This window comes from Anopheles bellator, chromosome X, assembly GCF_943735745.2.
Source record: "Anopheles bellator chromosome X, idAnoBellAS_SP24_06.2, whole genome shotgun sequence".
NCBI classification, from domain to species: Eukaryota; Metazoa; Arthropoda; class Insecta; order Diptera; family Culicidae; genus Anopheles; species Anopheles bellator.
Genome location: NC_071287.1, coordinates 3195998 through 3207642, shown reverse-complemented (window position 1 = coordinate 3207642; position 11645 = coordinate 3195998). Strand labels below are relative to the sequence as shown.

Sequence of the window (11645 nt, the reverse complement as noted above, 5' to 3'; positions counted from 1 at the left end):
TCCCACTGGCTTCTTTCGCCCTGCACCCATTCTCTTGCTGCGGTGTGTGCATAGCACATGTTTCACTTTCATTGCTTGGACCGGACAGGCAAAATACAGGCATTGCGGGTCCGTCAACCCGTCACCCGTCCCCGGCATTATCGTCTGCACCCGACGTCTAAATGTTTGAATTTATAACAATTGCCTCCTCTTACATTTGTTGTCAGTTTTGTCTCGCACTACTTTTGCCATCAGGGCACACTACGCTAGACTCCCGCACCGACCATTACGCCTAGGGCGCGGGAAGGCGCTACTCCATGTCCGACGGTTCTGCTGCTCCATTGCGATACCGGGGGGTGCGCCTGGTTTCGGCTCAGGGTCACATGAACGAGGGAGAATGTTTCCGCGAGTGGGACGATCTGGAGGTCTTCGATGGGCTCCGAAGGCTGTGGCGAGAGCGCGGGTCAGAGCGCGAGCGTTCGGCACAGTCGTACCACGGTTCCGGTACGCGGCCACACCACCGGATCAGGTCCTGGACCTCGTTCTGTACAGCGAAACCAACATCAGTTCGGTCAGGCGCGGTGCGCTTGGTCCCAAAGATTGATACCTCCTTCATACACACCTGCAGATTCGCTGGCAGCTGCTGGAAAATGTCCAGCTGCGTAAGCTCCGTGTGCTGCGACAGGAAGGACAGGCAGCTGGCCTGAAGCGCGGACGCATTGAAGCGCTCGGAGATGCCGTACAGATAGATGACGGACTCGGCGTCAATGGACGCGACGAGCGTTTCCTCGCAGATCGCCTTCAGGCTGTCCACCGAGTATCGGTCGGCCAGCAGCATCAGCTCGCAGAGCTGCTCCACGCCGACGGACTTGTCCACCGGGGCGCCATACAGGTAGAGGAGTAAACGTCGGAATATCACAACCGAGGTGTCGTAGATGACGATTTTGCTGCGGCGAAACAAGGTCAGCAGGACGGACGGTCAGCAGGAGAATGGGCAAGAGCAGTGATGTGGCAAAAAAAATGTGGCCTTACCGATTGATGTCCTCCTGCATGCCGGAGAGGAGGGCCTTCTTGAACCACTCGCACCGGGCCGCCACTATCACACGGTGCGCCTTGAAGCAGTGCGATTGGGTGCCCTTCGAGGTGCCCACCTTCAGCGCGCTGTTCGTAGCCCACACCATCGGTACCGGTCCGTTCGGGCCGTCCGGACCGTAGTCAAAGCTACCGGTGGTGACCACGTTCTCGGGCTCGTGGTCCGCCTTTGGGACCACCACCTCGAACTCCATATCGGTGAGCTGCCCCGAATGCAGCAGTCTGAGCGCGTTCTTCGCTAGGGTGCTGTGGGCCGCTGTTGGCGGTTCACACAGGCTCTTGACCAGATTGACCTTGACGCTGGAGTACTCGAACCGGCGTTGAGCGCTCGATCGGACCGCACTTCGCTTTTGGGTGCACTCCTGCACCTGCCCTGGATCGACGCTGCGTTTGTCCAGCAGCCCGAGCTCCATCAGGGCGTAGGTGAACTGCTTCTTCTGCACCAGCGTGGATATCTGTGTGTGAGAGAGATAGAGAGAGAGAGATGATAGTGACCCCTTTACCGCCACCGCCATGTGACTACACAACTTACATAGAGCATCGCGTCATTCAGAGCAGCCTTGTGTTCCAGCAGCTTCGAGACAATGCCATTCTGTCGGGAGGATCAAGGAGGGTGGATCGGGGATTAGAGCAGAACCGGGCACCAGGGCACGGCACACATTAGATGGGCCCGCAACCTACCACTTGACTGGTGAGAAACTTGAAGCAAAACTTGAACTCCTTCCAGCCGATCTTCTCGTCGATCGTGTCGCACAGCTCCTCCAGTTGACCGATCGCTGCCGGCACCTCCACGACCAGCTGCTCCAGGTTGTGGCGCACCGTTTGGTGCTGGTGCAAAAGGTGCATCTCGTTGAAGGTGCTCTTCTTGCGCAGCAGCATCTCCAGGGCACTCGTGACACGCCCGTAAATGTCGCGCATCTTCTTAACTTCGTACATGTAGAGAAAGAAGCGGAGGTCCGCCGACTGGCCGGCCGCGTCCGTGGCGGCGGCCGTCCCCGTCGCCGTCGCTGCCGCCGCCGTGGTCCAGTGCGCCCGCACCCGGGTCCCCAGCCGGTCGGCCGACCCTCGAGCTGGGCTGACCCGGCCCGGTGCCAGTCGACCCGGTTGTATAGCATACTCCAGCTGCTGCTGCTGCTGCTGCTGCTGCTGCTGCTGCTGCTGCTGTGTGCCCTTTAGATCCTTGCACACCTTCTCGAGAGAGAGTTTCACCTCGGTCACCGCGGCCGTCAGCAGCTCGAGGGCGGCCGTTATCTCCGGCACCAGGTACGACACCAGGTCGTTCCGGTCGTCCGGCGTGAGGCTCCCGAGCACCAGGTTGACGTTTTGCAGCAGCTGGTGAACCTGCGACAGGTAGACCGGCATCCGGGTGCGCACGTACTTGATGATCTCGTGGCGCTGATAGCGCGTGAAGCTGGTCGCGTCCTTGGTGAAGATGTTGCAAAACTGCAGTAACTTCACGATCGCAGTCAGCGTCTCTTTGACGCCCTCCTTGAACACCTGGCACAGGACGCACGGGCTGCGCGAGATGCTGCCCGGGTTCATCAGCTGCACCAGATGGTTGAGACTGTCGTGCAAATCGTTGATGATGTCGATGACGACTGTTGGGTGGAAAAGACACCACGGGATCAGTATCCTCGCCGGTAGCCACCACCACCATACTTACACTTCTTCAGCTGGATGTTGCGCAGGTAGTTCCGGCACGGTTCACCCATCCGGGCGAGTGGCGCGGTACGGTCACAGAGGTCGATGAGCTGGCGGCAGGCGTCCTCGTCCAGCCGATCCGGCAGGCACTCGCAGTACAGCCAGTGCAGCACGGTGGACAGCAGGTCGGCCGGGATGTTCTGCAGCACCGACAGGGGCGTCAGTGGCGAGGACGGTGGTGTGTCCAGCGCGGCCGGAAACGGTGACGGGCTGTGCGGCGCCTTGAATGGGGATGCCGGCGTCGTCCTGATCTTCGTGACGCCCCCCGACCGGAGTGTCACCGCGTCCGGAAAGTAGAAAACGTTCTGCCGGTTGGCGTTCAGGTGTGAGTCCGAGCAGGAGGCGGCCCGCTTCGGCCGGTCGAGCGAGAACAAACCCTCCAAGCTCAAACCCTCCGCCCGGACGGCGGTGCCACTCTCGGTGAGAGAGTGGGACGAGTTCGACACCTGCTTCGCCAAACTACCATTCACCGAGTCCAGCGTGACGTCGGGCGGTAGCAGGAAGTTTGGATTGAGTGCGGAAGGACTGACGACGGCGGTGGCGGTGGCGGCGGCGAGGGTGTCAGTGGTACTGGACTGTGTCCAGCGTCCGGGCCCCGGCAACGAGCCGTCACCCGGCACAATGACGCGCGGTGTACTGCACCGCGCAGCGGACAGCCAGCTGTAGCCGGTCACCGTCGGATCCTCCTCCGAACGGGCGTGCGGGGCGGCAGGGAACGGCTGCTGCGAGCACGGCGAAGTCGTCGTCATGCCGCTGCTACAGTCGAACCCGTTCAAGCGCAGTATCGGCGAGTGGACGTGGCACTGTAAACAAACCGGAATCAGTAACACCTCAGTGACAGCGGTCAGCTGTCAAAGCGGAGCCGCTGCGGGGCGCGTGGTACGTACGGTCACACTGTCGCTGCTCGTGAGGGTCACATCACAGAAATTGCCGTCGTCCAGCACGGACAGGAGCGTGAACGGTTCCTCCTGGCCGACGGACTGGTCGTTCTTGACGCGCCGGCAGTGCAGCTGGCACCATCCGTCGCACCGGAGCGACATCCGCTCGCGCGGGTTGTAGCTATTGGTCCGGAACTCGATGCTGTGGCCGGTGTACGCGCCGAAGATCAGGCACGGCCCGTTCGACGCCAGCTGCACCACTTCGAACGTTTCGCAGCTGAACAGGACCGCGGTCGAGTTGCTGACCGGACAGTGTCCCTGGGCCTGGGCACCGACCGCCGGTGCCGGGTGCCGGTGGCCGGTCCCGCGGTTGCTCGCTGGACTCACCAGGTCATTGTACCAGATAATATCGCCCATCTCATCCAGCCGGAACTTGACCCTGCGAAACGGAGAGAGAGAGAGAGATAGAGAGAGAGAAGGAGCTTCCACATAAACACACCCAGCTAGCCAACTGGCTGGGGCTAATACAGAACAGGAGCGCTTACCCATTCAGGCCCAACGTTTCGGTTGTCCCGTCCAGAAACGACTCTACAATCTGGAACGGAAGAGATGGTTAGATGTGACAGCCGAGGAGGGGTGACGGCATGGGTGGTAAAGGAGCTCCGAACTCGAACCCCCAAAGACTTACCTCCCACGTTCCGAAGAACGTGTTCGAGTCCTGGTTCGTCGCCATGGGTTTGGCTGTTGCTAGGTGGCGGTCAGTCGTTGCGAGTGTTGCACAGTTCCTGCTGAACGCCTGTCTGTCTCCTACCACACAGGTTGGGTTCACAGCCTTACCCCTAAAGCTAAACAGTCCCTATACCGGACAACGGTGCAACTCCCTTCCTGTTAGCTCCACCACAAGCTCCACACAAGTCACAATCTTCACAAGTCCACAATGCGAAGCGGAAGAGGAGGAGGAGGAGGAGGAGGAGAAGAGCTGCACACCTGGAACAGAGAGCGGTTCGGTGTTTGGTGGTTGCGGGATTTGTTTGAACCGCGGCAGGCTTACTTTTCTGGCGTCCTTTGCAGGACACTTGGACACCCGCGGGAGCCGCGGTTAAAACGGCCTAGCCGAGTGAGCCACCAGCCACCAGCCAGTGGTGGCCGGTAGCATCTGGAGCGGGTAACTACACAGGTACGCTCGTGTAGTGTGTGGCGGGTGCCGCACGGACGTTCGGAGAAGGATATGCTAATGGTTGAATAATCACCCACTTCGAGAGCTTCGGGTGAGCTCGCACGAATCGCACGGTACACTACCACACGGCAGCACCACTGCACACCATTTTTACTGCTGCACCCAGCCACCCAGCCAGCCACCCAGCTAACTACCCAGCCACCCAGCCACAGCCAACCCAAACCCGAAGCGACGCTCGCTGCTAATTCTATTGTGCGCCGCCTTCCGCTGGCCAAAAGCCTCTGGCGGAGAACACCATTTTCCACAGCCACACACAACGTGAGCCACGGCGCGGCGCGTGTATGCGCACAAAGTGTTGCTTCGCTCGGCCTGGCAACATGTGGTATGTGCGGTTATGGCAGGGCGATACCACTACGAGCGCGGGCCTCTCTCTGTCGGCCAGCTTTCCGTCGGTCGCTCTCCATCGCTCTCTCTCTCTCTCTCTCACCTCCTTTTTTTCTCTCGCGTGCGCAGGCTGCATGCATCCTCCCAGTATGCATGCCCAGCATCCTGGAATAGCACGCTGGCGCTCCAGGCACCGCTGAAACAACATACGCGTAAAAATAGCCTTGTGAGCAAAACTTTTGGGCGGATCCAGCCCGGTCCCGGTACTGCCGGGTCGACACGCTGGGTCTCCAGTTTCACGCAGGTCCATCCTACCCGCAGCTAAATCACTTTCATCATTAGCTAAGCCGCAGGATTAACAGTCAAGGGGGCCTTTCTGGCGTGGATCTTGCCAAATGCCAAATGCATCTTGCAGTGTCGGGCTAAACCAACATCTCAACCATACACAAGATATCCCGGAAGTTACGGTGCAGTTTTCAACCCACTGCTTCTTCGTGCCCGTCGTCAACTTCAACCGTCGAGTGGTATCGGCCTGCGATTTCGATCCCCTGGGTGGGGAAAGCAACCACTCACGGTGGAAGTGGGCAGCGTCGAAAACGTGTACGAAGCACAGTTCATGTGGCCACTTGAAAGCCAACTTACTCACACAGCACAACATGCTTTGTTTGGGGAACAGCAGGGGTGAAAGTGTTTAATCGTCAGAACCTATAAAGAGGAAGAACATGAAAACCAAATCCGAGACATCCTGTAACCTGCAACTGGTTCGTTGTAATTTTTGCCGCTTTTATAGGTTTCACTTATTTACACTAGATACACTAGACACTCTCCCCTCTGCCTTGTCAATGTTCAGTTCGTACTCTTTTGGTCGCATTACGCTTCTGGAAAGCAAAATTGACGTTGTAACGTCTTTTTGTCTTGCCCATTCGTTGCGTATCTTAAACCCATCATGTAGCTTCTTTAACATGGCCATATGTGCATTATTTAACGTTATCAATTTCGATATTTATTTTGCTGCGATATTTTAATTTTACATGTATCTCAATGTATCTAAAGCCCGCACGCATGCTCTTGTGTTTTTCCTTGACGTAGGTGGGACGCAGGTAATTTCCGTTATCTGTTTAACTTACATTACGCAGCCTCATTAGCGCGCACTTTACATATTCTCTATCTTGAACGAGCAAATGCGATCATAACGGGGTTTATTATACTTTTTTACTGCTAATTGAAAATAAAACATTGCAAAACAGTTTTATTTCAAACCTGAATTCAGAAGCTCATAATAAAAAAAAACATTGCGAGAGAAAAACTACTTACATAGTTAGAGTAGAATAGAAAACATCGTTTCAAACAACAACGTTTCAATTTTGAAAGCATTATTGCAGTCATCGATACACTAGTTATCTATTGGTTGAAAATCTTCAAACGCATTTCGAACATCATCCTACGTGTTTCGGACCTAAATCCTTTCTTCGATTTATTTGCCACGATCTGCTCGTTATGTGCTATGAACGATATATGCTGAAACAATTAGTATTGCACATAATTGTTATATTATCGCATTCCGCATTTTTGGTAAATATGTCACTTAAGTCCTATAGATTGAAATGAAAAATTAAAACCACAACGCTACACTGGAATATGAAAACACAGACATGATGAAACTGTTGGTCACGGTTACACGGTGCACACACGGTGTACACGCAGCAACAATAATGTAAAAAAATTATTTACAAACTAAACATCCGCAAGGCACGGCACGTCTTGCACTATGTAACATCCAGCGGTGTACAACATAGAACGTGGGCCGTTTATGTAGCGACTATCAACTCAGTGAAGTGTGCATACGAAAATAGTTTGCTTTTTGTATCTCTGATATTTTACAAGTTCTTTTGATGCATACTTAGTTTTGCTACCATTTTAGCTTCAAACAAGACGTTACCTGATTCATGATTTTTTTAAATACACTAAACTTTTTTCAAGTATACTGTGTGTTGCCTTTCTCCTGTTAAGCGTAACGCAAGGGTTTTGAGTTTCATGTGTCTTTTAGGCAACCTTCTTCAAGTACTCTTGTACAAAGCATACGACGTTTAGCGATTGGAACCCGTATTTTTCACACGCATATAAGCATTAAGAGAAGCCATACATTTTTTAGTCGGCGCAACGATACTTTTACATGTACATGTGCGTATATCTACAGCGAATCTAGGGCATCTATTCGTCCGGTACATATAGGTTTTTTAAACATAAACGAAACCCCATAAATTTGGGGTACAGCCTTTGCTTTAAAATTTCCTTTAAACTAAACACGAACACGGGATAAGGGGCATCACTACATCATCAAACAGAAACCTTACTTGTATGACTGTGCATGTAACTCAATTGTTTCATCCATTATTAGGTATGCTGGTAATCACCTATCTTCTACTACCATACAAACGCTATGCCACGGTTCTCTTTACAGCTTATAAATAACAGTGTGCTTTTCTATATACATTTATTGCAGGGATGTGGGTATAGCGCTTGCAGTTTCATCATCATCAGTCGCGCGTGTTTGTTTTGTCTTCATCATCTTATCACTTGCTACTAGTAGCTCGCCGCCAGTTTTGTATATCTTCGAGACATCATACTGTTTAATTATGTTATTAGTCGCTGTTCCTAATTTATTTAAATTGCATCACGCTCGAGCATTGTTATTCCGCTGCATGCTGCTTGATACCCGGGTCAGATTAGACGGATACTCCTCTTCATACACTGCAGTTAAATGTCTTGTTGTAAAACCGGTTAAGAACAATGTTCATACAACCCTTAAAATAGTTATTTTCTTTCGAAATGAAAAATAATTTCTTTTTTGTGTTTACGCCAACAACTAGCCTCGTTGTTCGGGATCGGCATCAAAACGTAGCACATACCAATTCGTACGAACAGCACCTGTATACATTAAGCCGAAACTCCACGGTTAGCATACTCCGTCATTCACTTTGCTCGTGCAAACAAACATAAAAACGATAGAATCTTTTGCGATTCTAAAACAAATAACAAACAACATTAAAAGCATGGTCGGGAACAGATACATAGTAAAGAATGGTACAAGCGAATACCACAAAAGTCCGCACCAGCACACAATTTCACTAACATAAGAGCATGCGTACGCGTTAGTCACAAAGAGAATGTTCCCTTAATCAACTTTTTCATCGTGTTTCCAACTAGGGTACCGGTTGGACTGGCGGTGCTGAACTTGAACTGAAAAAGGTACGGCTGCACATCCGGGTAGTTCGTATCGAATACCATGTCCAGCTCGGTCTGGTTCGGTATTTTCGGCACGTAATCATGCCGGTTCATGATTTCAGTGATACAGAAAATCTTGTCGGTGAGCATATCCCCAACGCGCTCTCTGCACACAAGCCGATCATCCTCGTTTGTGAGCGTGATCAGTTCAAGCCGTATCGTCCACACCTCCCATGGGATGCAATCGGTCGTAAACGGCCAACGTGTTTTTTTACGCTGATAAAATTCAAGCGAAATCTGGCCCGTGCCGCTACTGTCGTTGCTACGTAGCTGCCGGCTGAAGTTGCCGATTTCACGGCGCAACGTCTGTTCGAGCGCGGGTGATGTACAGCAAACATACGTGAAGTCGATAAAGTCGCAATCGACATCATGGTAGCCTATTGTACCGACCGAGTACATCGCTTCGCCCGTGTACATAAACTTCCCCAGGCTGCGATGGAACAGGATCGTGTGGAAAATGCTGGACACCGCCTCATCCACCTGCCGGCCTTCCATTCGCAAGTCAAAGGTTTGCGAACGAGCATTCATTCTGCAACTGGAATGATACTTTCAAATTGGCGGAAATCCAATACTCAAACAGTTGTGTTTGCGAGAAAACGTTAACAATTTCTTAGAATTCCACACAAATCTGTAGCACAATTGAAAGTCAATCGTAAATCAGCGATAGAAGAAGTGCGTGCGAGTGAAATGTCAGAATGAGCATTGTACTTGCTATACAGTTATATTAAAAGTAGTAACCGTAGTAGTAAAAGTATGTGTAGAGCTGGATGCTATCCATGTACCGTATTGTGTCGCCAAAGGATCCGTTGCTGTTCCGTTCCTGCTGCAACCGATTCTTGCTTCAGCACGCAATTGATAGGCTTTAACTGGTTACCGCTGTTTTGTGTTTGATTGCCGGAAGGTTGTCTGAACCGCGAGATTGCTACCGGTCTGGATCTGAATCTGAATAAAACAGAGAAAGTATGAATTTAATGTATTTTTCTTTTGCATATCTGTGGCTGCTTTCACTCACGTCTGAATTTGGAAGGTTCTTTACGTATTTTTTCTCTATTATTATTATTACGGGAACGGGCACAGCCGTATTAAGCACCAACTTAAAATTTTACATTCAAGTTGATGTTCTGCCAGGTTTCGAACTGACGACTTTCGCTTAGAAATCGATCAATCGGAACAGCGAGACGGATGATCTACGGACGAGCCACAACATGTTCTTTACGTAGTCTTTATGCAAAAAACTCGCCCGTGCTAGCAGAAGCTACCGTCGAAAGCCTGCTTGTAGATGTCTTCCAAAATATGTAACGAACAACGACATCTCACCCGCTGCTGTGTTCAAACAAGTAGCTAGAATCATCAAACCTGAAAGAAGAGTGTACCATTCAGTTTGGATCATTTCGAGTTCAGGAAGAAAGCATGATCTGCATGATCTGCATGATCTTCACTGTTTGCGTACATTTGAACGGGAGATCGGAGTGCAGCCAGAGATAGAACTCGATGGGTTAGCAGGTCGTTCAATCACCATTGCCGTATCTGCTTGATGTATCTTGGGTACTACGAATCATCAGGACACACAGGATCACTGTTGTTTGCGCGCAAACTCTAGATCCACTCCATTGGTAATACTTCATGTAGGAGTAAATGTTGTGAGACGTAGCCTGACTGGAACAACTGCGGACTCACTGATGAGGCTGCCAACTTTTACTTCAAATCCACATACAAGGGATTCCACCAGACCTCCGTTTCTTCCAACGGCCGCGACACTACCGTCGTTGCTGTGATCTTGGCCGTCAGTTAAACGACACCCGTTGTCCACTGTTGCTTGGTCGTCAGTGGCGGCGGCAGCTGGGCCCCGGTCCGGTTGGACACCGTACAACTTCTAGGTACTGTTGAGGTCCGCAAGTTCCGGTGGATGATGTGGTTAGTGACGGAGTCCTCTTTCTTTCTTTCTTTCTTTCGCTCTTTCTTTCTCTCTTTCTTTCGCTCTTTCTTTCTCTTTCTTTCTTTGTTTCTTTCGCTCTTTCCCGTTCTCTTTATCTCGTTTAAAGTTGCATGTGGAAGATTGATCGTTTAGTGTTTGGTTGGCGAAACTTGGCCCAACTTAATTGGATCAGCGGATCTCTATTTCATAGCTTTCAGTGTCGTGCCCTAGACAACCGATACAGACCTTACGCGAACCACGAAGGCAGTACATGACCGATGGGTGCATGCCTTTGTGCACGAGAATTTGTTTGTGTAGCACCTTATCTGTCCACCACCGAAGGCCGTGCACCCGACCTGCCGGTTGCGGGCAGACCACCAGACAGGAGTCAAACGCCACAGACGTAGAAAAAAAAACCACACGATGAAATCACAATGAACTTAACTCTTCAATCCATCCGTCGGAAGGTTCTTGTTTCCTTCATTGTTTGATAGTTAATTGCTTTGCCTTCATACAAACACAGCAGTAGTTAGCTTACTCGCAATCGCTAGTCCAATCGCGCCAACAGAACACTGAGAATCGAACATGTTGATGGTGAGGCAGGGAACGAACAAGTGTATAACATCATTTGCGCGCAGCAACAACAGTGCCAATCACTAGCGAAATTATAAATAAGTGTTTTCGCAGCTTGCAGCTGGTCGCATTCGATGGGCAAAACAACACTTCGTCATGAATACTAGTGGGCCATGAATTCGACTCCGTTTGTTGCGGATAGAAAAAGGGCGCTTTCCCACTCACACAGCGACGGCCCTACTCCAAGATGCATTCGTCCTGCTGGTCATTGTTTTTCACTGGCCGTGGAGTACGTTTCGCCGTTCGCTTTTTCGACACAGTTCGAGCAGAAGCGAACGTACGTGTTGTCGCCATGTTCCAAGAGACACAATCCAAACATACACAAAACAAACGCATAGCACACTCCTATTGCGAACCTGAGGTGATGAAAGCAGAAATCATTTTATAGTTCATGTAAACACATAAACAGATTTCACCTTGAAGGAAAACAAGTTCGAAGGTTAGCTCTGTCGAAGGGGTTCAGCATAAGAATGCCTTTTTTGTTGCAATGGTTGCTTTACGGGTAATGGTTGCCGACCACAGAATTAGTTGAAAACGCGTTTTATTTCACCACAGTTTAACGCGAACTCCTCGCGTCCACTCTCCGCTTGCAAACTACACT

The 11645-nt window shown here is 51.1% G+C and overlaps 2 protein-coding genes across 4 annotated transcripts; both read right to left on the bottom strand.

The window, feature by feature from the left end:
• Positions 1–4552, bottom strand: LOC131213602 (uncharacterized). Its single transcript, XM_058207673.1, has 9 exons — positions 4339–4552; positions 4196–4245; positions 3660–4089; positions 2735–3575; positions 1753–2669; positions 1604–1663; positions 1012–1526; positions 602–926; positions 1–523 (listed from the first exon to the last, which is right to left on the bottom strand). Exons 1-9 carry the CDS (start codon positions 4381–4383, stop codon positions 359–361), a joined length of 3348 nt encoding a protein of 1115 aa, XP_058063656.1. The 5' UTR covers positions 4384–4552; the 3' UTR covers positions 1–358.
• Positions 4553–6069: 1517 nt separating this feature from the next.
• On the bottom strand, positions 6070–11645 carry LOC131213958 (autophagy-related protein 101). 3 transcript variants are annotated; one of them, XM_058208216.1, is made up of 4 exons: positions 11562–11645; positions 9947–11400; positions 9509–9852; positions 6070–9438 (listed from the first exon to the last, which is right to left on the bottom strand). In XM_058208216.1, the coding sequence occupies exon 4, from the start codon at positions 9022–9024 to the stop codon at positions 8368–8370; it is 657 nt and encodes a 218-aa protein (XP_058064199.1). In that variant the 5' UTR covers positions 9025–9438; positions 9509–9852; positions 9947–11400; positions 11562–11645; the 3' UTR covers positions 6070–8367. The 3 variants fall into 3 exon arrangements, with proteins under 3 accessions (XP_058064199.1, XP_058064197.1, XP_058064196.1); XM_058208214.1 differs by having other exon boundaries at positions 11461–11626; XM_058208213.1 differs by having other exon boundaries at positions 9947–11626.

Coding starts and splice junctions, on each gene's coding strand:
- LOC131213602 (XM_058207673.1), bottom strand. CDS start 4,383: ATGGCGACGAACCAGGACTCGAACACGTTCTTCGGAACGTGGGAG. Junction 3,576..3,659: donor CGAGCAGCGACAGTGTGACC/GTACGTACCACG, acceptor GTTTGTTTACAG/TGCCACGTCCACTCGCCGAT. Junction 524..601: donor AGCTGCCAGCGAATCTGCAG/GTGTGTATGAAG, acceptor TTCGCTGTACAG/AACGAGGTCCAGGACCTGAT.
- LOC131213958 (XM_058208216.1), bottom strand. CDS start 9,024: ATGAATGCTCGTTCGCAAACCTTTGACTTGCGAATGGAAGGCCGGCAG.